The 25249-nt window shown below is 36.3% G+C and overlaps 1 protein-coding gene across 1 annotated transcript in view; it reads left to right on the top strand.

Moving 5' to 3' along the window:
* Positions 1-24645, top strand: part of SLC16A10 (solute carrier family 16 member 10) — an 82166-nt gene extending 57521 nt beyond the window's left edge. Inside the window, exons 4-6 of the mRNA XM_067293849.1 lie at positions 15695-15838; positions 18318-18546; positions 19730-24645. Of these exons, the coding sequence (XP_067149950.1) occupies positions 15695-15838; positions 18318-18546; positions 19730-19965 (609 nt within the window). The 3' untranslated portion in view covers positions 19966-24645. The remainder of the gene's footprint in view (positions 1-15694; positions 15839-18317; positions 18547-19729) is intronic.
* Positions 24646-25249: the final 604 nt, after the last annotated feature.

Raw genomic sequence — 25249 nt, 5'->3', positions numbered from 1 at the left:
TTTACCAGGACATACTTCTCTTCCAGTAAGTTTCAGAGCCTGTTCAAGCTCGCAGGTCAAAACTAATTGGCATACAACAATACTACAATAAAAATACGCATTGTGCCATGTACCAGGCTGTATCTGATGCATGTGTCCTGTTGAAAGTTGGCCTTGTCCATAGGCAGGTACTACAGTATATGTTGTATGTGCCTCTGTCTTCCTTGAAATTCTGGAAGAGTTTAGTAAGTGTCTGTGAGGAAGACTCTCTTGACATCCAGGGCAATGGTGCTGGTGATTAGTTTACTGGGGGAAGCTCACAGGTAGCTGTGGGTTTCGGTGACAGATACAGTGTCCTGGAACTCAGGACTGTCCTGAGAACTCATGAATTCTTTCTCTAGCGTGTCTCTGGGCTTAAAGATAATTATGGGCAATGCTGAAATTATGTTTTCTATTATTAAGAAGAGATCAGGACTTTAAAGGCCTTAAAGATATGGAACTGGATCATTTATTTCACATATATCTCATCAGAATAGATGACAAACACTTACTATATATAAATGTTTTTTGCTGTCATAGGCAAAGTTTAAAATACATAAGTTAAGATGATTAGTCTCAATCTGAGAAGATTGTCTAAGTGGAGTTTTAACTCTTTACCATTTTGATGAGGACCAGGTCTTTTATTCCTGAGAGAGACATGGAGATAATTGGAGTCTCTGTTAAATACTTTGTTAGTCACAAGAACTTTTTTTATCCATATAAATGAATGTTCTCATTTTCCAGAATGCGTCACAATATTGGACAGTTCAGATAGACTTATTTTTATCTCCTCTGTGTGGCTTAGTCTGTTTCCAGATCTTCTGTGTTTTTTACCTTGAAGTTGCAAGGCCTAGTTGGTACGCCCAGACAGTCTGTCCTCGGACAAAAAGATAGCACTGTCTACTGCTATAAATTTCCTATCTTCTGTTGGAACATCCATTTTGTTCCTGTGCTTTAGCAAAGGAAAGTTGTCATCTTTTTCATTTTAGAGACAACATAGTGAACAGGAGGGCTTGCTCATGTGGATAAAAGATGATGCAGGTTTCTGTTGCCAAGGAGATTTGTTTTTTTTGCCTCTGTAGCGTAAGACCCTTGCCTTCCTGCGAGACAATTGTTTTACCATGTTGGGCTGTCTTAAACTGAACCAGCAATGATTTTGTCCTTAAGCTCTGTTCTTTATCAACTGTTTTGACTTCTTAGCCACCTCTTTCTCACTATGGAGCACTGATGTGCCATGGTTTTGCTAATAAGAGATCTGATTCCTCTGTGCAGCGTCAATCTAGTCCTTATACCTGTTTGAGCCTGCGTCCCCTAGAACGCTTGTCAATGAAAAATGTCTTCCTGTGCCATCAACTCAATTGGAGAGGAACGAGAAACAAAGCTCTTATAAGAGTTTCTCTGTACCTGCAGTTTCCCTAGGAACGTATTCAAAGCCCTTGCTATGTACTTTGAAGACTATATTCACTGCAGTTTATTCAGTTTCTGAAAGACCTTATTTATTCAGGACTAAATAGTGTCTCCATTCTGCACAGTCAGAAGAATGGCCACTTTCTGCTTGTAAGCTCCCTGTTCCCCGCTCTTCCAATCAAAAGCTTTGGGGTCATTAAAAAAAATTATAGCCATACTGGAAAATGAGGGGAATAGTGATCCACCCACGGTTCTCCAAGTAGATCTGATCTGATGTAGGTATCTGGACAAGCTATAGGATAGTCAGGATGAATCCTGCTGCGGTAGTTAGTGTTCTGCCCACTAGACCTGAGGCATCGTCCATAACACTGCTCACAGATATTTTTGTAATTCCTCAAGGCCAACCTGCAAATGCTATGTTCCTTAACTATTGTCAGGTTTGAGATCTCTAATGATGCTCTTCTTTTGAGAAAACAGTGTTTCAGCTGTTGTTCTCGGAAGAGTGCTCATCTCTGCATAGATGGCGGCAGTTCCTTTGTGTTCTCCACAGTGCAATGTGCATATGCTCAAGGAATCAAAGTAGAACTAAGTTAGGTACCCTGCAATAACTGCAGCTCTTCAGGCTGTGCATTTGGCATGCACATGCCTAATCCTGCACTTCTTTCCTTTTTTTTAAATCCTATACCCCCAGATTCCATAGTGGAGACAAGTAGAAACATATATATAAACACTGTCCTTTATGCCTGAGTGCAAAGCATGATGAAAAGTATGATGTGTACTGTATGGACTCTAGTAACCAAAAATCTCTAAACCTAAACATATAAAGCACATGCATATCTACAGTGGGAAGTACATACAAATAGCACATATTGAAGAAATTCAGTTTTTGTAAGGTAAGTACTGTCTCTCTTTTGTGAACCACTTCTATTATTTCATAAATTTGCTACTTTAAAAATATGGTGTAAAATAATGTTTAATGTCTAGTTAATTGGTAGGTCTAGATTTTTTTTTTACTCTGAAACTCAAAAAACCCCCACCTCCGTCACCATGTTTGTTTGCTTTCTTTGGCTTCTGTTCAAGAAAGCTGTTCATTCTTCAGTTTTCCCCTGTCATTCATTTTCCTGAAGTCTACTACGTCTTTTATTTCCCAGAAGTTGCTGTTAGTCTGTTTTGTAAAGATAGGATAGATCTTTTAAATGATGTTCAGTATCAGCAGATAATTGTGTCAGACAGATATTTCTCCATATGGTAGATAATCTGAAAAAGTTAAAACTACAGGCATGGCTGTCAGTTTTAGCACTGTCGTCTTTCTCATCCACTTTATCTACCATATTTCTGTCTCCAGCACGAAAAACTAACAAGGCACTGGTTTTGTAAAGGTCCGATGTAATTATTAAGCAGGTATTTCTTAGACCCCAGATCTTCAGTGGCTCCCCGTGCTTTACTTGCTTTTCTAATCTTTGCATTTATCTCCCTTCAGATCTCAACATCTGCTGCAGTTTGACTGCCCAGGTTAGTGAAATTTTCCCCCTTTATCCACTTCTGTAATTATCCTGTGCACCCATTTCTTCCCCAATATTCCTCAATGTTGATCTGGCAGTATTTATTCTTGATGAGATTGTCCATTTTTGGATATGGGGCGGGGCAAAAAAAAGGGAGAAAATTATTTTCCTACTTTATATTTGTAATTGTTATGAAAGTATATTTAAGCTATATTTTCCAAAGAAGTACTGGAGAAGAAGAATAAAAATCATATATAGAAAGAATAGAAACTGAAAAGAAGAAATCAAATTATTTTACAGAAGTAAAAGTAAATAAAAATTTACTGGAAAAAATATTATTTTAGGTGGTAGGTGTACTCAGGTATATGCAGTAAACAGCTGTTGAAGGATAAGAGCATAGCAGTCTTCCTCAGGTCTATGCCATATTAGCAGATTGAAAAGGGTGTGAGTTATATTATGATTTCCTTTGTATCTGTCTCTAACAGCACACTTGTTAATATACTTTTGGGTAATAAAAAACCATTCTAATAGGAAGCAGAGTATACAGTTCAAAATCAGAGAATAAAATTGTAAAGTGAGTTCTCCTATTTTTTTAGAAAATGCTATTTTAATGGTAGAACTCAGCCTTACATTTTTAATGGTGGAATTCAGCCTCGTATCTTTGGGTGCTTGAACAGAACTAAAATCTTCAAGCTTCACAAGTCTTCAGAAACCTGGGATCACAATTGACTTTTTCCTACTACCCTCATACAGAATTAAGTGAAGAACTTTCCTTCACTCAAATTCAGATCAGTTTTTACGTGTTCAATTTCTGCTCCAAGAGCATTTTTCTTTGAGGAAATCCTGGAACCTAGCTCTTCCCTTTCCACCTGGTTGCCTTTAATCATCAAACCATGGTTTATTACTCAGATTCCTTTCTGCTGATTGAGTTAATACTTAAGTCATTACTACTGAGTGTAGTATTTCCTAGGAAAAGGGAGATGTGGTTTGGGATCCCTCCAGGAAGAAAAGGGAATTGAACATAAACCTTTATATCCTGAGTAAGGGCTAGATGTCTGTAAAAGAAGAGGAGGGGGCACTATCATTATCATCTTTTTGTTGTGTTTTAAAGGAAAATACAACTACTGCTTCATTTTATCTGGACCCTGGTCTGGTAGACATATGGCAGTGTATTTGGGAATGCCTTCTAGGATTGAAACTCTTGAGAGAAGGTTTTTCTGTGTATCCCCAGTGGAATGAGACAGACGCTTTACTCAGTCCTGTCAAAGCTGAGGTGGTTATGAGCATGTCCACAAGTAGATCTCTAAAGTTAAAGCATTATGGATGCCCTCAGAATTACTTGGCAGCTGAATAAAGGCTTGAGAAATCTGTATTTTGAATTTACCCACCTAAACCCTGTGGTTTATAGTCCTAAGACTTGATAAAGGTAGCACAAGTTCTGTTGTGGAGTAAGGAAGTCAGCCTGTCTCAGATGATTTGACAGTAGTGTTGCGACATTTTCTGGCTGAAAAGTTATGCAAGTAAATGAATAGATCTCTATTTATTCACCAGTCAGCTCCCTCCATCAAGTTAGTTGCATATTGTGTTGTTCCTCAAGATATATAAAAAATAAAATCTTAAGTATATTCATAGATTTTAGGTTAAAAGGGACTACTACTACACCTGCTTTCTTTTCTGACATGAATGAATCATATAGTCATGTCCCTTGATCTTATTGCTAATTCTACTGTTGATTTGAAAAATTGTCTTGAGGTACAGCATTATTATGTAAAATGGAAACTGAACTTTTTACAAAAGCTTTTAATTTAACTCTTAATTGTTCCTAGGCTAATTGCTTTCACTGTACAAAAAACCCCACTTATTTTTATTCTGATTTTTGTCCAGCTTCCAGTGTTTGTCATCTTCCTATCTGAGTGGTTACAGAATATGAGCTCTCTCATGAAATAAAGATAACGAACATGTTTAGTTTTTCAATAGGGCAGATTCCAGAGACCTTGAAGTCTCTTTTATCTGTCCTTCAGAATGTTTTTCAGTTTGAGGGGTACTTGCATTACTTGACTTGAAGCACCTTCCTTTCTGACTGACTAGCTCATATGGTCTGACAAATGAGAAGGTCCTTCAGAGAGCACTTTGGAGCATCTGGTTCAGGCTTCTGAATCACACCTCAAAGAACATCTTTTTTCCATCAGTTAGGATGGCTACTGTAGGCATCTTAAGAGAACGCATTCTTCTGTGAAGTGTGAATACCACAACTAGCACAGTAAAGATCTAGTAAAGGTCTTGTTAATGTTGTATTATAGTGCTATTAACACTTCCCTTTTCCATTTACTACTCCATTTACTTGGTTAATACACAGCAAGTCCTATATGTTCTCTCACAAAGTGAACTGAGAGTTTACATTCAGCTTGCTATCTACTATGCCCCAAAACATGCTTTTATGATTTGTTTTTAAAAATACAGTGCACACTCCTGTAAATGTGACATGTATTCTTGTGCCTAGACAATATGGCTTTGTGTTTCCTCACACTACAACACATTGTTGGGTAAATTTATCTTACCATGTGATCAAGATCACTCTAGAACTGACCCTGATATTGCCAAAATTCAAATTTGAGATCTTTTCAGACTTTAATTTTGCTTTTGCTTTCTTCAAGATCATTGACAAAAATACTGCATAATATTGTGCCTAAAGTATTTTTCTATATGCTCTATATTGTGAAGATTTTGATTGATGCATAGATGTTTGTTTTTGATAAAAATGGTCACCTGTGATGATGCTTTGTAGATTGTCCTTCATTCTCATCTGTAATTTACGAAGATTAAATTTGTGTTAAGTTGATCTGTGAGAAGCCTGCGAAATTAAACTGAACTTTGAAGCTTACAGAAATATGCAAGGCAAATTCCTTTATCTCCAGTCTTTGTGGACACTCTGAGTGATTAGATGGCACTCCAAGAAGCAGGTGATAGGTGATGCTATGTAAACAAAACTGGTAGATTCATGTTGATTTAATAGAAGTAGGCAAAAATGACAATTCATTTCACTTAAAATAGATTCTTCTAGGTTGCTGTGTGTTTTGGCAGGAGAAGTCATCCTTCCAGTCAGTCAGTTTCCTTTTTCACTTGAGGAGCAGAATTTTGAACTCAAAGGCCTAATGTAGCTTGTTTTTAAAACGGATAGCAGTGAAATTTCAGTTTAGTTTAAGAGTTCAGAAAAAAAATTTATTTAGTGTATTTATTACGTACAGATTACTACAAAAGATGTGTGATGTAAAAATACAGAGATTTTATATCCCTTTTACAGTATAATCTTTTAAAAATGAATACTAGTTGCTGCTTTATAGCTCTATAGTCTCTATAATAAAGTTTTGCTTTGTGTGTGTTTGAAGTGTGGAAATATTAGCAATCAGGTTTTTTTTAAGTATGATGGCTACTGAACTGAAAAAAAATCTTTTAAAGCATAAGGAGAAAGAGGACAAAATGTTTTTGAGGATATGAAGGAAGTCAGCACTGATTCATTCTAATTGATTTATTCCATATTGAATAAATAGGTAAAAATCAACACTAAAAAACTTGTTAGCAGAGTAATAGCCACTGGAATGTATATTTCTGCAGTATATCTGCGCCAGCAGATGTCTTGGTGTCGTCACAGTTCTGCTAGATAAATGACTTTCTTTTACTTGAACTGAGAAAAGTGCGTTCTCCTAATAAGCTGCCTCTGTGCTAGAAATGGAACCAAAGGCCGGAAGACAAACAGCTCCCAGTAAAGTTCATGTGTAATACGTTTTTATTTTCATTTAGAAAAAAACACAGCAAAAGAGAAAATAAATTATTGTGTCTTAAAGATCACTTTATTTTTATGAGTAAACTAAAAATACAAATGAACTGGTATCTGAAGTGTTCCTCTGCACATACTGATCCAACAGTTCTATGAAATTTTCTTTACACCTTTCTGTTAACTGAGGTGACTGAGCTGCCTCAGGTTGTTGAGACTTCCCCCTTGTTTTGTCGCAAGAAATGACTAGACACAGAAAACTTTACTTTCCAGAGACATGATGTTACTCAGCCAGACATAAATTAGACTGTTACTATATAGCTTATGACATTTGTATTGCATTGTCAGAAACTAAATATATGCTTTCTCTAATACTTTCAGCAATGTTCTAACTTAGGCAAAAATCATAAAGGAAATAAGGTTTTTAACTGAAGAATTACAGCACTATAATTAATAACAATTCTTTGTTTAAAAACACTCTTATTAAGACATATTTGTATTTATTTCTGGACAAATATCATATGCTCTTTTATTCCTCTTCATCAGTATTTTTTTTTTGTATTATTATTTTAGCTAGGCTGGTAAGTTTGACCTTGTATTTGTTTAGAAGTCAAGGCCAAGGCATTATCATCAGGATACAGAATAGTACAATAGATATATTTTTTTAAAGTCAGGGAAAGACTAAACTGGACATGTAGCAGCAAATTCATGTTACAACTTTACTTATTAAGTATGCTGAAAAAAATTAATTCATTGTATAAGTTTTTAATTCAGCATTATAAAAAGGAAGAATTTGTTCTGTTGTCTTTCAGTAGCTGCATTCCTATTAGCTGCTTGAGAATCCATGTTAAATTGTATTTAAAACAATTAACCAAATTTTTTTTTTAAGTCCCATGCATACAATGTTAATCATTAGTGATTATTGGAGTATTTTCTTGTTACTTTGCATATTTGTACAGGATATTTTGATTCATTGCTTTGATGCTTCATAATGTCTTAATCATAGCATAACATATAGTACATTTGTTTTAATTACACATGGTATAGCCTGATTAAAGAACATATTTTATCATATTAGTAAATGGTACAATGAGTTGAAAAGAATAATTTATATTACACTTCTTTTTTTCCTTCTAAACTAAGTAAGAGGTGATGTCAGGAAATTGCTTCCTTCAATCATAAGCTTATTTTTAATCAAATTACAGTGGAGTTTTACCAAGCTAGAGCTAAAAAGCCAACCCCCCCCACCCTCAAGTTATAACAGTCAGTTAAGTTTGTGACTGTACTGTAGACATCGATCAAATCACTTCACAGAATGACAGAAAAGCAGACTGTAGCTATCCCAGTACCTCATTCATTTTAACTGTAGCTTAACTAGTATTAAAAATCTCCACAGCCTCTTTAGAGTGTCACTGCTAGCCTGCAGTTGTCCTGCAATTTAGAAAGTGCTTCCTAATGTCCGATTTAGAATTTCCTTTGTTGCAGCTTAAGCTGATTACTTGTTGTTCTAGTGTCACTGACATTGCAGGAACAATTTGCTACCCATTTTCTGAGTGCCTCAGTATCTTTCAGACTTACTTTGGTGAAGGACATCTGGTTTTTTGAATCTTTTTTCATAAATTATGCATATCAAAATTCTGCTTATTGCCAAATCTTTCTTTTGGATTCTGTCCAGCTGGTCCACATTGTAACGATTAATGTCCAAAATGAGACATAATAATCCATCTGAGGCCTTACTGGTACTGAATGGATGGGAATATCAGATCATGTGTCTCATGAACTGATGTGTTCCATTATGGTTTTTTGGTTTTGCAATATGGTGGCATTGTTGGAACATGTTGAAGTTTGATCTGCTAAACTTGCTAAACCCTTTGTAAAGAACTGTTGTCTGGTCATTCTCCCATTTTTTATTTATGCATCTGATTTTTATCTCGTAGTGTTTTTTGTAATATTACTTACCTCATACAATGTTTTTATGGAAATGAATTTTATTTGTGTTGCACTACTTGATATGCCAAGATCATGTTGAATTCTAGTCTTTTTCCTCAAAAGGCTTGCAATACCCATCGTTTGATGTAATTTGAAAATTTAGTAAATATATTCTGTATTTCACTGTCCATATCGTTAATGAAAATGTTACATAGTGCTAGATTGGAGGCATGTTTTTACAGAGCCCTCTTTGGCATATTCTTCAGTTTTTACAGTGAATCACTAATAGCTGCTCTTTGAAAAAAAGCTTTTTCAAACAGTTGAGAATCCATCTTTGCAGTTGTTTCATCTAGATCATGTATTAAACTGGCTCATGAGAATTGTTATGTTTGAGAGATTTCAAAAGGCCAATTAAGGTCAAGATAAGTTTCATCTATCCTTCTCTCTATTGCCAACATTTGCTACCCACCATGTAATAAGGAAAAGTTACGTTTGTTCTGCATGATTTGTTTCTGACAAATCTATGTTGATCATAAGCTTATGATATTATTTGTTTGATGTTTATGAATAGTTTTGTTTGTTTACTATTCAGTTGTCATTCTGGAAATTCAAGTTAACATGACATGTCTGTAACTCTCTAGGACTCACCAATAGTTGTTAATTTTGGACACAGTGGCTAGTTCAGTTTTGAGAATAAGATAGGCTCAGGAAACACTACTTTAGGGCCACAAGGAACTGATAGAACTAATATTATAATATGTGGACTGTTATCAAAAATGATAATCAAATAGAAAAAATGGTTAAAAGGTAAGTTATTTGAAGATGTAACACTCTCTTCCCTCATGTGTATATGACACTTCAGCTCTTATGCATCCCTGGCTTTAGTCCTCAACCTTGTTCGTGGGTCACTGTGAGCTTCCACTGATAGATGTGTGCCCTTTCCTGTATGTCTTGGTTCTGCTCAAGCCAGGTCAATCCACCAGTATTCATCTGCCTGTTTCTTTCCACTGTCTCTTTTGGCATCTCCAGGAGCTATTAGTGGAGGAAGGACCTGAAAGTATCCTGAGAGATAAAGAAGTAGAGGAGGAAAGCAGAAGTCATGGACTGTCTCATGCTGCAATGTGGCTGTGCTGCCTGTTGCTGGCTCCTTTCAATCTCCAGCATGGTTTCTTGCACCATTCCCTTAATATCTTTCAGGCCTCTCAGTTGGCAGGTGTCCTCTCAACACCTGAGAACTGGTTTAATTCTTTTAAAACATTTCTGACTCTAATAAGTAGAAAAATTGGTTATTGGTTAACAGCCCTTGTCTGGTTTTCTCCCCTTTTTAGGTTTTGTGCTATCTGTTGTCTATTTTGATCTCTGGGATCATACTTGTTCTCCGCAAGTTCTTAAAGATAATATTAACAGCTCTAAGATTCCTTTTTGGGGGGGTAAATTTGTTCAGGACTGGCTATTTGGGGGTGGGGGGAGAGAAATCTACCTAGTTGTTAATCTGAATTTTCCCTAATCTAGCCTGAATTCTTATCCCTTTTTTATGTTAAAGGAGCTTAACAGTTAATCTAGTAACTGTTATGTTCAGTTTTACTGAAGAATTTCAGATTATGTTTGTTCTGAATCTTAATGATGTAGGAATTATTCTGTTTTATCTGCTTTAGTTGGTAGAATAATAGAAAATTTCCTGATTTTCATACAATAATCATCTTGTTTCTTTCATTCTGTCCTTGTTCACTGCCCCATTGGCTCTGGCAAGAAATCTTCCTGTATTTCATTCTCACGAACTCTTAAGTAAAATATGTCAACCAAGGTAGAGATCTTACTGTGATGAATGTAAGAAAAATTATATAGATTAAGATTGACCAGAGATAGAAAGAGGAAGCATCACTGTTATTTTGTGGCAGGTAGGTAAACAGGAATTATCTGGAAGAGGTATATATGGGTATTTTTCATTGTCATGTGGAAAGCCTTAATTTTTAAAAAATGCTACTTTATTTATATCAAAATGATAGCAGATTCCCTTTGAAATGGATCTACATTAGCTATAGGTAGTGTAATTTCATATGCAGATCTCATGAAGATCAGAGTGCAGCTGATGTTCAGGAGTCAGGATCATTTCAGGAGTTGCTGGTTCATTGCTAGTTTTGTGATCATCAGTAAAGGTTTCTCCAGTGGAGTCTGGATCAGAAATGTATTTCCATTAAATTTACGTTAAATGCTTTCCCTTGTGCCAAATATCTGTATTGTTCTCTGGCAACCAACTTTCTTCCTGTGTTTTTTTTTTTCCTTCCTGTTTTTCTTGTAGAGTCCTTTTGTTGCAGAGTAAACAGTGACTTACCCAGGGTTATTTTGTGCTCTGTTTTTCAGGACATTCTGAAACTTTCAACCTTTCAGGACAGTTCTCTTCAAAGTTCTTGCTATATCTTTGTCAAGGCAAGAGTTAGGATTTTTCTCCAGGCCTTTGAAGGAATCAGTTTGTTCAGGCATGTAGATGACTTGTTCGTTGGAGCAAGGCTACTGTCTGATAAAACCATGGCACTAACAGAGTAGAAGGGCATGTACATCATCAGGAAGGCTGTTCTTTTCTCAGGAGATGTGTGTGAAATAAACCCAAGCTTTTAGTTTTCTGGAATTTTGAAGATTTAATTGTCTTCTTGTAGATGAGCAGCAGTATAATTTTTCTACGTGTACCCATCCAGTTGTGTCCTGTCAGTTGCTAATATCTTTATTTGGACATGCACTTAGTTTGCCTTTGCCTTTTCCCTTTCTTGCACCTTTAGCTTGAAAAGAAACCATGTATTTTTATCTGTGAGTGATGGACTTACAAGATCATTTTGTCTTGTGATAACACTGAATAGTTTTGTGAAGGTCATGGTAGCAATAGACAGTTAAATAAATAGATTATGTTGGTATTGCCATACCTAGTTTGATGGCTAAATTTTATGCATAAGTCTAGAATTGTTCTGGGTGTCTGGATTCAAAATTGCAGACTAAGACGACCAATTAGTCGTATATAGAGAGTCGTATATTTATAGCCTGTATAGTTCTCTAATGGAAAAAGAATGTTGATGTATGAGACATTGGCTGAGAAAGTTCACAAGTCATTACCCATTGTGGGATTTTTGAGCAGTTCTGTTAGAGTTAAAAATCTAGGGAAATCTGAATTCTGGAGGCATTTCATTTAAGCTACTTAATCATAAATAAATGAACTTACAACCTGTGGTTACAAGAAATTTCTTTAAGTCTGTAATGAGTTAGCACTTATAATTCTAAATTAATTCTTAATTGATGTATTTTCAGGTATTCAGTTAGTAATGCTGTTATTACTTAGAGGTTACTAGTGACTGTATCACTGAGATTGAATATCATAGCATAGGATCAGAAGATAATTGAGGTTGGAGAGGAGCTCAGGAGATCTCTAGTCCAAGCCCTGCTCAAGCAGGGTCAGCCATGAGATCCGACCAGGTTGCTCAGGGCTTTGTTCAGCCGGGTCTTGAAAACCTCCAACCTCTCTGGGCAACCTGCTCCACTGCCTTCATGCTGGAAAAGTTTCTCCTTGCATCCAGCTGGAAGCTCTCTTGCAGGCTATGGTGCGCTTAAGAGGAGTGAAGGCTGAAAAATAAATAGTAATTTAGATATTTGATGCTCAAGAGGAGTAACAGTTATTTTCATACTTAAGGAGTGGATTGAATTCAGTATTTACCCCATTGATCTGAGAGAGGACAGCATTTCACCCTCTGAGTTTGCTTTGAGAAATCCAGTTACTCAGTTGTAAGTACAGCATTAATAGTTACCTAGATGTAGAGCTGTATCTTCCCTCTTGAAGAGCCTCTGGGGAGTGGATGAATCAGATCTGCTAATTAAACAAGCTAGACATGGCAGAAATGTGAAAGTGGAACAGGTGAAAAGAGTGGCAGAAGAATCCTATACTTATCTTGCCACCTGGGGCAGCAGGTGTTGGCAGACACATGGACATGGACGTCGGAAAACTATCAGCTTTTCTTCTTCTCCCCTTTGCCAGAAAGGGAATGAATTAAACAATTTATCTTTTATGTTTAAATATCTTTGCAGGAGAGAAATTTAATCAGATTCTTTTCCCAAATATGTCTTAAAAAGCAAAGAAAAAATAACCTCAAAACTGCAAAGAGCAAGCATCTGTCTTTCAACTGAAGTTAGAGGTTGTTCTTAAAACACAAAAGAAAACCGTTATTTTTTCTTCCTTTCTGACAAAATCAATTATATTTGGCAAATTAATAATAAATAGAGTTTCTGTGATATGTAAACTAAAAAATATATATATATATATGCCTAAGAAAATCACCACCACTCAGCAAATGCTGTTTATTTTGAAGAAGTAGCTCTGCTTTTGTGTAGTACTCTGGCCAAAAAATAATACTGACTATTTCATTCTATAAGTATTTATTAAAATTGGAGTTTTCAATTGTATAGACAAGGGAAATAAGAGGTTTTTAGTTTAAAATGATATCACATAATCAGAATTGGTAACAAAAATCATTGTGCAGCCTTTGCTATCCATGTCTGTCAGCCTGTGGTCACCTTGTTTCTCAAATCTTGTTACCACATCTTCCTTTAAAATCTATTTTTTCAGTATGCTTCTTCACGCCTCTGAGTCTTCACAGCTTCTTGTTCAGAAGCTGTTTTCAATCCGGTTGGTCTGTACTTTTACAACTAGAACCTAGAAATTGCAGGACTATGCAGATAATTTCTGTTTCTCCTCATGCTCACTTTAGCTTATGTGGTATTGCCACCAGTGTTTCAAAAAGTGATTGTGTGAGAGTCTTACGTATAGGTAATTTCTGTTCTTTGTAGTTGATAAGAAAAAAAATGAAAATCTTATGCTGCCAAGGCTCTGGAACCAGAAAGAATACCAAAAAAAAAAAAAAATCCAAATGCATCAAGCCAGTCTTGGTGTTTGTTTTTTGCCTTTTTTTTTTTTTTTTTGGCCAAAGAGGCTGTTAAATCAGCCTTCCAGTTGGCCTTGTTCCTTGCTGCTGTTGCTGCACCATCTCCTGGAATTGCATGTTCTGACGGTGGGCACTGCAGGGGGTTCCTGCTCCTCTTCCCTTGCCCTTTAAGGCATGGTGACCACAGGATGAGTCAGTCTGCAGTGCCCCTCTTCTGTGCACTGTCTCACAGAGTCACACAGAATGGTTGAGGTTAGAAGGCACCTTTAAAGGTCATCTAGTCTAAGCCCCCTGCTCAAGCAGGGTCACCTAGAGCACATTACCCAGGATTGTGTCCAGACAGCTTTTGAATATGTCCAAGGAAGGAGACTCCACAACCTCTCTGGGCAACCTGTTCCAGTGCTCAGTCACCTCACTGTAAAGCAGCTTTTCCTCATGTTCAGATGGAACTGCCTGTGTTTCAGTTTGGGCCCGTTGCCTCTGCTGTTACTGGGCACCACTGAAAAGAGCCTGGCCCCATTCTCTTGACACCTCCCTTCAGATATTTATGCACATTGATAAGATCCCCCCTCAGCCTTCTCTTCTCCAGGCTCGAGAGTCCCAGCTCTCTCAGCCTCTCCTCATAGGAGAGATGCTCCAGTCCCCTAATCATCTTTGTAGCTGGACTCGCTCCAGTAGCTCCATGTCCCTCTTGTATTGGGGAGCCCAGCACAGGACCCAGTGCTCCAAGTGTGGCCTCACCAGGGCTGAGTAGAGGGGGAGGATCACTTCCCTTGACCTGCTGGCAATGTTCTGCCTAATGCAGCCCAGGATACCATTGGCCTTCTTTGCCACAAGGGCACGTTGCTGGCTCATGGTCAACCTGTTGTCCACCAGCACTCCCAGGTCCTTCTCAGCAGAGCTGCTTTCCAGCAGTTCAACCCCCAGCCTGTACTGGTGCATGGGGTTATTCCTCGTTAGGTGCAGGACTCTGCCCTTCCCTTTGTTGAACTTCATGAGGTTCCTCTCTGCCCATCCCTCCAGCCTGTTGAAGTCCCTCAGCCCTCTGGTGTATCAGCCACTCCTCCCAGTTTTGTATGCTCAGCAAACTTGCTGAGGGTGCACTCTGTCCCTTCATCCAGGTCATTGATGAATAAGCTGAACAGGATTGGACCCAGTGTTGCCTGCTGGGGGACACTGCTAGCTACAGGCCTCCAACTAGACTTTGTGCCACTGATCGCAACCCTCTGAGCTCTGCCATTCAGCCAGTTCTCAATCCCCCTCACTGTCCACTCATCTAGCCTGCCCTTCCTGAGCTTGCCTATGAGGATGTTGTGGGAGACAGTGTTGAAAGCCTTACTGGAATTGAGGTAGACAACATCCACTGCTCTCCCCTCATCTATCCAGCCAGTCCTCCCATCAGAGAAGGCTATCAGATTGGTTGAGCGTGATTTCCCCTTGGTGAATCCATGCTGACTACTCCTGATTCACCTTCTTATCCTTCACATGCATGGAGATGGCATGTAGGATGAGCTGTTGCATCACCTTTCCAGGGATGGAGGTGAGGCTGACTGGCCTGTGCTTCCCTGGGTCCTCTTCCTTGCCCTTTTTGAAGACTGGAGTGATTAGAGTCTGATCTCCAGCTCTCTGCCCCTCTGCTTCTTGCTTCTGCCCTGAACTGTTACAAATTTGATAGTACGTATCTTTGTCTTAGTGCACAGAACAGTATTGCAGTGATAATCATTAATCATTCAGTGCCTTCAGACCTCAGAGTATACCCTGGCCAGTGAAGCAACCAGTTCTTCTAGAGATCATCTTTTGTGGATTCCGCACTAGGTTACATCTATTGCTAGTAAAATATATGTGCTTGGAGGAACATTTCTGTATTAGATGTAGCCGCGTTGTTTTCTTGAACTAAGTTCCTTAATAGTTGTGAATAAACTAACATATTTTCAGATTGTTGTTGCTGATGTCATACTTGACACTGATATGCCAGTGCAAAAATTATTCTAACATCTGTAAAAGCAGAATAAGCAAGTTTATTACTTGTAGCTATACTTTAAGTCTCAGAGATTCATGGATTACTTCTGTTTAATACAAGTTTTCTAAGGTTTCTCCTGTTTTTCATTCTAAAGCCAATTTATTTTCTCATTCCTCTTTTTAAACAGATGAAGCATGTAAAAGACAGATTTGGTGACAGCGTGCCAGAAGAGGTGCTTCTGCTGTGTCTGGGCATTACTTCAGGAATTGGCCGATTAATTTTTGGCAGAGTTGCAGATTATATTCCTGGTGCAAAAAAGGTCTATTTACAGGTATGTCTTCACACAATTGTGAAGGAAGTTTTGGTTGCAGGTGCTGTAAATAATCAGAATTAACTGGATATTCAAATTTGAGAAATTTCAAACCTTTAGAAACTGAACATACAGCTTTTGGTACAAGGGGCCTTCAGTGCAAAGTTCATGAATCTCTATTGCTGATCTTTTTTTTTTTTTTTAATGCTAATAAAACGTAGGTACCGCCTCCTGGCTGTTCTCAGTTGAAAATGAAAGAAACATTAATGTTTAGCATGGGAGTGACAAAACCTTTGGGGATTCTCTAGATTCTGCTTTGCCATTTATCCCATGATTTCATGTTTTTTACAGATAGATTTCTTCATGTGCCTCTACTAAGGATTTTGGATCTTTTTTTCTTGATTTTTGTTAGGTGATAACTAGGTGGCAAGTACGTCCTGTGCATATCACATGCTAATAAAGCCATCGGAATATTAGAGATGCTCACTTGAGGAGATTTTGCTGAATGTAGTGGGTTACTTGGCATCTTCAATGATGAGAGTAATAGAAAGTCACATGGGAGGAGATAAATTACCGTTCTTCCAGCTTCCAGAAATGCTGAAGTTTGGGGATGGAGGAGGCTATACATTTTTTCTTCCGCGCTTATAAACATTATTTTTTGAGAAAGTGGTAGTTTTAGTGCAGATTTTTAGAAAAGCTTTAGTTGTGATAGCTTACATGTTACTGACCACTGTTGTTCGTTTGTTTTAAAAAAGAAATGACAAGGGCGACATCTAATGGCTATTACCTGTACTACATCATTGAGAACAAAAACTGAAAAAGAACAACCTTTCTGAACATGCAGCATTTGTTGCCATAGTTACATAAATTTAGCCTCCCTAGTAAAAGAGACTGGGACTGTATCTCATTCATTTGGATTGATTCACTACCTATTCTTACATTTTTAAGAAATTTCATTATTATTAGGACAAACAGTGAAAAGGCAACACTGAAATGTGTCCTTGCAAAAATTGGTTCAGAATTAAATTTGACAAATGCAAATGAAAGTGTATTTCCACTCAGAACTTGAGTCTCACAGTTGAACAACTTACACTGGTTAATGAACAAGTCTGTTCTGCAAATTTAACCATTATCCTTCCTTTTCTGAATCCCTTCTTAAGGAGCTCTTTTGTTGAATTCTGCTTTGTAAATCATGTTTAGTAATAGAATAATGCTTTCTGTCTTTTTGATCTGAAGAGTTTAGTGATTCTGTTTTTAGTGCTCCTTTTGTCATAATATGGCAAAAAAAACTAATGTGGTCAACAATGTCTTGTCTACAATTCGTCTGCAGATAACCACATTATTTCTTAGATATAAACTCCTCATCTTAAATAGCCTTCTATATTTTATGTAACATAATTCCCAGAAGAACTAAGAATTCCTTCACCTCTATCCTTACATTTCTATAAGCAACCCAGTTCCTTAATTGTTTCTATTTCTGTATATCATACTGCAGATATTTCACAACAGTTTTCTTTAGTATGCTAAATAACATAACATTACCTAAAAGAATTTTTTATGCTGTCCAGAAAATTAAGTCTTATCCAGGTGTCTGCTTGCAGACTTCTCCTAGTGAACTCATATATTTGATGTCACTTATCCTTCAAAAACTTGTGATATGTAGTTTTCAAGTGACCTTGTTTTTGTTTTAATGGTCTACAGGTGATGAATGCATAATGCAGATATCTTGTTTGGAAAACCTGTTTGTGCGGTTAGGTGGTGTGTTATGTTGACCTATGGATGATGCACAAACAAAACTTTCTTTTGATTTTTTTTCTTTTTGATTTTCTTTTGATTAACTTCTGCTTCGTTTTCCTGAAAGATGGAGTTTGATTCCTTTAACTTACTACAAACAAAGAATAATCTTAAATACAGTGCTGATAAGACTATAAATATACAAATATAAACATGGCTACAGAAATACAGCAAGGTGGGTTGATGTGAAAAAATTGAAATGAGACTTTCAAAACCCACCTCTGTTGCCTGTATGAAGCCTGAAGTAATCACTCATAATAATACTGATATTTTTACTTAAATTACAATGTTTAATGACAACTGTGAGATGCCTAATTATGTGAGTATTTTGGCTGTATCAAATTTTTAATCTTTTGCAGCTTTTATTTGTAAAAAGGCTAAAGAGTAACTTCCAAAAAAAATGTCGGTGCACAGGAAATGACTTCATTATATATCTATTGCAGGATAGATAATGAAAAAGACATTTGAAAAAACTGAAATGGGTAGTTGAGTTTCTTTGACTGTATGCTATGACAGTCCTAAGTGTTTGTTTTATCTTGGTTTGTAACTTCTGATGGTGGTAATCCATGGAGGGTACTAATATTTATTTTAAAGGAAATAGGGGCAGACAATTTAATTCCTTACAAATGCAAGAAAACTCATCTACTTCCTTATCTTTGCTGATTTGATGAAATATGTTTTTATATTTTTCCTTGATAATGTTTAGGTGACCTCATTCTTCTTCATTGGCCTGATGTCTATGATGATTCCACTGTGCCACGTCTTTGGAGGTCTCATTGCTGTCTGTCTCTTCATGGGCCTGTTTGATGGATGCTTCATTTGCATTATGGCTCCTATTGCCTTTGAGCTTGTTGGTGCTCAGGATGTCTCCCAGGCCATAGGATTTCTGCTAGGACTCATGTCAATACCTATGACAGTTGGTCCACCCATTGCAGGTAAGCGTAGGTCAAGTCTGTAGCTGTAAATATGTTTTTAGAGTTGTATGGAGTTGTTTTGTTATTGCCAGTTTTTCTGTTCCCACATCATATGCAGTGCAGTTAAATTGGATGTCTTCTCTTTCCTTGCTCCAGCATATATGATGAGTTTACCTGCTGCTCCTGGGTTATTGATATACTATTACTGTTTAAAGTTTGCTTCAGTCTTTTTTTATTAAATAATGTAGAGGTAAACCATTCCTCTCCAAAGAAATATAGGCTTCCAGATTGGATTGAGGACCTGACATTTTCCATACAGTTGAGTGGATAGCCTAAATGTTGATTGTATTACAGGACTCCAAGTTAGAATTTGAAATTTAACTAGATTCCAAAACTTGCTCATGTGAAAACAGTTGTGAGGATAAGCTGAGGATGAGCCTGTAAAAGCTCCAGTCATTTTAATTGCTTTTTATAAACAGAAGCACTGGCTTTTGTTTCATTCCTTAATGGAAGACTGCTGGACAAAATACAGATTTTTAAAGATGAAAGTTGAAGTTTCTTGGGAGGTGAGGGTTGCTTAAGCTAAAATCTTTTTTGACCATAGTTTATCCTAAGGTCTTGTGAGTGCTACTGAAAGATACTTAGTAAGATGTAACTGAACTATGCAGCATTATAGAGAGCAAATTTTAAAGCTAGAATAGCATTAACTAGGTGATTCCTGGATACACTATCTCAGCTATTGATACTTAACTAGCATTTGGCTATTTGGAAGAGGTTGGAAAACCTGCTTTTTAAGTAAGAGGCTACCAGGAGATGCAATATATGCAGTATATCTAAAATAAGAGGCACCTTGATCAAAGGCAGCTGTTACTAAAAGTGGGAATTTGTCAGTGATTACAAGATTCAGATGCTGGAGAAGTTGAAATGAGCAACATTAAAATAGGAAATAAAATAAACATTTTTAACAATGGATGGTAATGAAGCAGTTGAGTGGTAACATGATTCTTTCAATACTTGAAGCCTTTAAATCAACTCTGGACTGCCTTTCTAAAAAGATATGCTTGTATTTGGCCTTCAAGTAGTCAGATTAGTGATTATAGTAATCCATGCCAGCCCTCAATTTTCTGAGTCCAAAGAATGAACACTCTTTTAATAGATTCTCAAGGTCCCATTGTGTATCAGTGATCATTTTCTGTCTTTCCAGGTTTACTGCGTGACCACCTAGGTACCTATGATGTAGCATTCTACTTGGCTGGAGTTCCTCCCCTTATTGGCGGTGCTATATTATGTTTTATCCCATGGGTCCATGAACGGCAGAAGTTAAAAGAAAGAGCAAAAACTGTTGATGGAGAAACTACTGAGAAAATGCTGGTAAATGAAAGCACTTTCGTGTCAGACGCTGCAGAAAAGCCAGTCAAAGAAACAGAATCTGGTCTTTGATGCTTTCTTTCCTCTACTAGCCTACCCTTCTCCTACAAAAGCTAGATCAGATTTCTAGGTTTTGGCTGAAAATATTATGATACTAAAGAAGTTTTGAACTACTGCTCAAATTGCAAGAATCTTTTATACCATTGAATGCTTTTTTTTTTTTTTTGACAAGTCCTTGAGTTTGATTTCAAGCCACATTTTTAAGGTATTTGAAGTTTTTTAGCATTAGTGTGTACATGCATAGTGATTCTGTGTGTGAAGAGAATATTTTTCTAATTTATCAGAACATATTTCTGGAAGCGTGAAAGCTGTTTCTGATTCACTGACCCAGGACTCTTCAATAACTTTATGGTCCATCCAATGCAGGCAACACCCTTAGGTGTTTATAGTCGAACATTTAGTAGCTCTTATGACTGATTTATTTTTTAAAGTTTCTTGTGCTGTTTTAAAATCTTTCAAAATTATGTATCATGAATGTGCATATACATCTTTTTGATTCCCTTAACTCTTGCTGAAATCATTTTGTATTAGAAAGCTAAATTGTTAAACAAAGCATCTGTTTTATTTTCTCTTAATACTTCAGCATGCTCAGTTTGCTTAAACATTGACCTATTCTTGCATTGATTCACCTTTTTCACAGTATCATGAACAAAGAACATTAAGGATGAAATTTGTGATGTGCACAGGTTTTGAATATGCGCCACCTAAGCTCAGAAAGCAAATACATTCAGAAGTAAAGCTGCTGAATGATAGATTGTTGTAATGTTTTTTTCTGCCAAGGCAGTACTATTAACATATATATATATTTTCAGCTAAACTTCAAAATAATTGATAGTTTTGAAATTGTACTGACAGCAGTACTTTGAAGCAGTATTGTGAATCAGACTAAATTTAAAATTCTTCTGTTTTATCTTTAGGTTCTTATTGTTTTTAATTCTTATACACAAGACAGCTTTAAAGAATACATTTTAAGTGCAATAATATTGAGTTGTTTTAACATGTGGAGATATTCACATGAGCTATTAAAATGACATTCAACAATTGAAAAGATTTTTGCACTAAGTGAACATGCAGCTTTATTTATGGGTCTTTATAGCTATGTTAAATTGCATGTAGGATACAGCGCCATGTTTTATTGAAATATAAAGAAATGACTTTGCATACCCTATTACTTGCTTAACATACTAAAATATTTCCGTTACTTACATATTCCTAGGTATTACATAATGTTTGTCAAGCCCGTATTTTTGAAACACCTCTTTCTCTGAAAAATATTTGAAAACAATACTTTGCCTGAGATGAAAAGGACAGTGTGCTTTTCAGTTTATCATAAAACACTTCCAAGTGCATAGTTTATTTGTGGATATTGAACCAGCAGTACAATGGAATACTTAAACATGCTTTATTTCAGATCCATTCAACACCAACAATTTTTGTTTTCCTGTTAAGATGTGCCCTTTAGCAAAGGGCAAACTAAACATGATTTTAAGACTAAACGCGCATTTTAGTGCATTTTCTTAATTAGCAACAATACCTGTTCTTTACATAAGCTACAGAGGGTGTATTGCTTTAAAAATAGAACCTGTAACATCCTATTTTTGTAATTTTTCCTTCTTCTAGAATTGTATTAAATTGCTCAGAAAGCCCATGTACAGCTGTCATACAAAACATTGTTAGCAATACTATTACTTAGAAAGTTTACATACATTAATTTTCAAAAATCCTTTCAACATAATCATGCAGGCTTCCTAATTATTGATGACCAGAGCTCATACCTTGTTTATATTGCAGAATTTCAATCACTGCCCCATGTGAGTGAGGCTTAAAAGAACTGAAATGATAATGAGGTGTAAGAGCGTTTTGGGAGTGGAAAAAAAACACATTAAGAACAGAGGTCCCTTTTTGTTTCACTGGGACTTGTTCTTCTGAATGTCATAAGTATTTCTGAAAATTTCCTTAAAATATTAGTATTATTGTCAATTAAAATGACTACAAATGACTAAAAATGATGTTAACAGCCTACACTGTTCTTGTTTGGCGTATTTCTGTAGAATGTGTTATTCAGTATTCTATCTATCTGGGCAATGCAAAAGATGTTATGTGTGATGAAAGCCTTTTATTTCATATTGCTTTGTTATGAGAAATTAATATTTATCACAGTTCTTATTTTTCATGTGTTGTAGCTTTATGAGTTTTTAACCAAAAATTAAGCTGCATTTTAGCAGTAATGCAATTTGAAATTGTTGTTATCAGACATCTCGACCTAACTGTGGCATCTTCCTGACCTGGTGCTCTATAATATCTATATAAATGATCTGGGATAGAATATGAAATAACTGCTGTTAAATTTTATAAATGATACAGAAATAGCATAACAGTAGTAAGGATTAGTTCTTGCTGAACCCTTTAAAAATGTACAGAAAAATGCAAATTCTTATACTGGAGTAGCTAAAAATGTAAGTTAATGCTTACAAGATAAAAGACAGCATTAAAAAAACAACAACTGTACGAAGGGGATGGCTGAGTCACGATGTCAAAAGCAGCTATTGAGCTTGGGATGCCAGAGGAGAGGGATGCAGAGTTAGGAGTAAGGAAGTCATGTTTGTGTGATGATGTTGGAATAATGAACCTATTTCAGATGTCAATGCTTGTTTTACAACAGTAAAATTGGAAAGACTGCAGAAAAAAACAAAATTTCAGAACAGCTAGAAAACAAGTTATATTTAAGAGATGATTCTGCTGGCATCGTCACTGTCAGTTTCCAATAGGAAAAGCTCTTTATTGGTCATGATTGTAACAAGATTGTGCCCTAAAGTTAAATTAGATTAATTTAAAATGGAAATAAAGTTCAAATTGTTAGTAGTGAGGCTAATTAACTATTGAGAAACTGATTGAGAGATATACTGGATTTTATGTGCCTGAAGTTTTATAAATGAGATTAGCTCTCTTTTCAAAAACAAAAAAAGCCAATACAATAATCATGGTATGACACAGAATTTCCTCTTAGGCGGTGTTTATTCTGAAAACTGAAACAGAAAAGCACCAGAAATTCAATTTTATTTTGGCTGAATAAATGTAAATAAATTTTTGTCAGAAAACTTAATTTTAGGTGGGAAAACCCATTTGTTTGAAATATACTAAACTCATATTTTGATGACCTAATTTATGCTAATTTTAATCTTGTTGGGGATTGATTCTAAAATTAAAAAACTAGTTCCAAAAAAAAACCTCTTAAAATGTTCAGAGATCCAAATGTAATCCTCTTTTGAGCAGTTCATGAAGTGCTTTTCATAGACATTTTCAGGGTAAGCTTCAGAAGAAATTGGGTAGAAAGAGGTTAATTTAAGATGCCACTGTGATGAAATTTACAGTCCTACTCTTTGTGCTATAATTTAATATATCATTTTCATCATGGTCATCTTTTAAGTGTATATTCAGTATCAGATGAGGTAAATAATGGCATCTTTCTCCTTTGGCTCTTCATACGTAATGCCGGGGCATGCACATTCCTAGATTCCCTTTAGAGACACTGGACTTTAAAAGCTGATGCATACCATATTGAATATAGATAGTACTTCTTCAGCCTTGCTTTCTCAAACTTCCTCTCTGCATTAAACTTTTGAATAGCCATAGCCTGATAAGGCACTTTTTCATGAGGTGGGAGACTGAAGTTGAATCATCTCAGAGAGAAGAGACTGAACCGCGTTTTCACACGTACTAGATGAATGCTTGGATCACATGCTTATTACATGAAAGGTGGATACTATCACCTGAAAGCCAGAACACCCTGCTCGGTTACTTGCATCAGGTAGTACATGCCAAAGGGACAGGAGATGCTTCCTTGCAGCCCTGAATGAAGTATCTCCGGATGCCACCATCATTAGGATTGTCCTTACGGGTTAGTTTGAGCAGCCATGTTCTGGCTGTGCGGGCACGGGGCTGCTCCCTGCTTCACTGCTTACGCTGTGGGAGCCCGTGTGGAGGGGCTCAGCCATCCTCTCTGAGCAGAGAGCAGAGCTGCCACCACACCTGGGGTCTGGATTGCGCTCCAGAGAACTGCAGTCTAGAAATTAGGTGTTTCAGAAACTGACTCTTAGGCATCCTAACTCTTCTATTGGAACTGACCCTCTGATATTACAAGGTTGTGTGTGTATGCGTGTATGTATATATAAATACAATATATTTTCACCAGGGCATACAAACATTGCGCATTTGCTATAGGAGCTATGGCACTGGAATGTGGGAGAAAGTGTTTAGAGATTAATAGTTGAGAAAAAGTAATAATTTCCATTCATATGTTTCATTATTGACAAACATAGCACCATTAAAATTCCACACAGTGAGTGAGGTTTTTATTAATGTAAACTTTGGCATATTTTTAGTATGCCTTTTAGTCTTATATATTGTGTCAACATTTTTAATGTTTCAGAACTGTGTACGCTAAGATTAGACTGATAATATTTTATACTAAAATGTGTGCTAATATTGATGACACTGACATCTATAAAGATACTACATCACATTTTGTATGTTGTTTTTGATATTAAAGGGTATACATTTTGCTAGCCTTAACTCCATTCTTTAAAATTCTGCTTTGTTATAAGCATAAGAAATGAATGTGTAATGTTATTCATGGTGCTAAAATAACTGTGATCAGTCTCAAATTTTTCAGAATAAAAATGTAGTTCTTAAGTGCCCCATCTGGTATCACACATCATTTTTTAGGTCTTGTTCTCTTGTTAAACTTGTAATTTTTTTTTAAGTAATTTTGTGTTACGATATATTATTGAATCTCATGTGTAGACTCATATAAAAGCCCTTATGCCGTTTATTACAACTGTATTTGAACTAGAACATCTCTATTACATTTACCCCGAAACTGATACATGGTGCAACGTATTTCATTCTAATTGTACTGAGTATTCATTTTAAACACAATGGTTTTTACAAGCCTAAACTACACGCTTCCAGAGTTATTTACATACTTCTGCGAATTTTATCCACTATATTTTCCCTTCTGGGGTTTAATAAGATTGCTTTAAAATGTATTTGACTTATAGATAATATATAGAAGAGCTGCATTCACAAAAAGCAGAAGTAAAATGGAGGAAGGGAGGGAAACAATGGTAGAATAAGCTTCAATATCATTTTAAAAGAATTCAGTATGCTTTGTTGAATAAACTGCCAGTGTGATTCAGTGGAACTTTGATCACTTACTGGCCTACCATCAATTTCACCATGATTTACCTTGGCAATATGAAGTATGAAACATTTCCTCATTGACAGCTTCAGTAAA

The sequence above is a fragment of the Apteryx mantelli genome, chromosome 3 (assembly GCF_036417845.1).
Source record: "Apteryx mantelli isolate bAptMan1 chromosome 3, bAptMan1.hap1, whole genome shotgun sequence".
In the NCBI taxonomy this organism is placed as follows: Eukaryota; Metazoa; Chordata; class Aves; order Apterygiformes; family Apterygidae; genus Apteryx; species Apteryx mantelli.
This window is presented reverse-complemented; position numbering and strand designations above follow the sequence as displayed.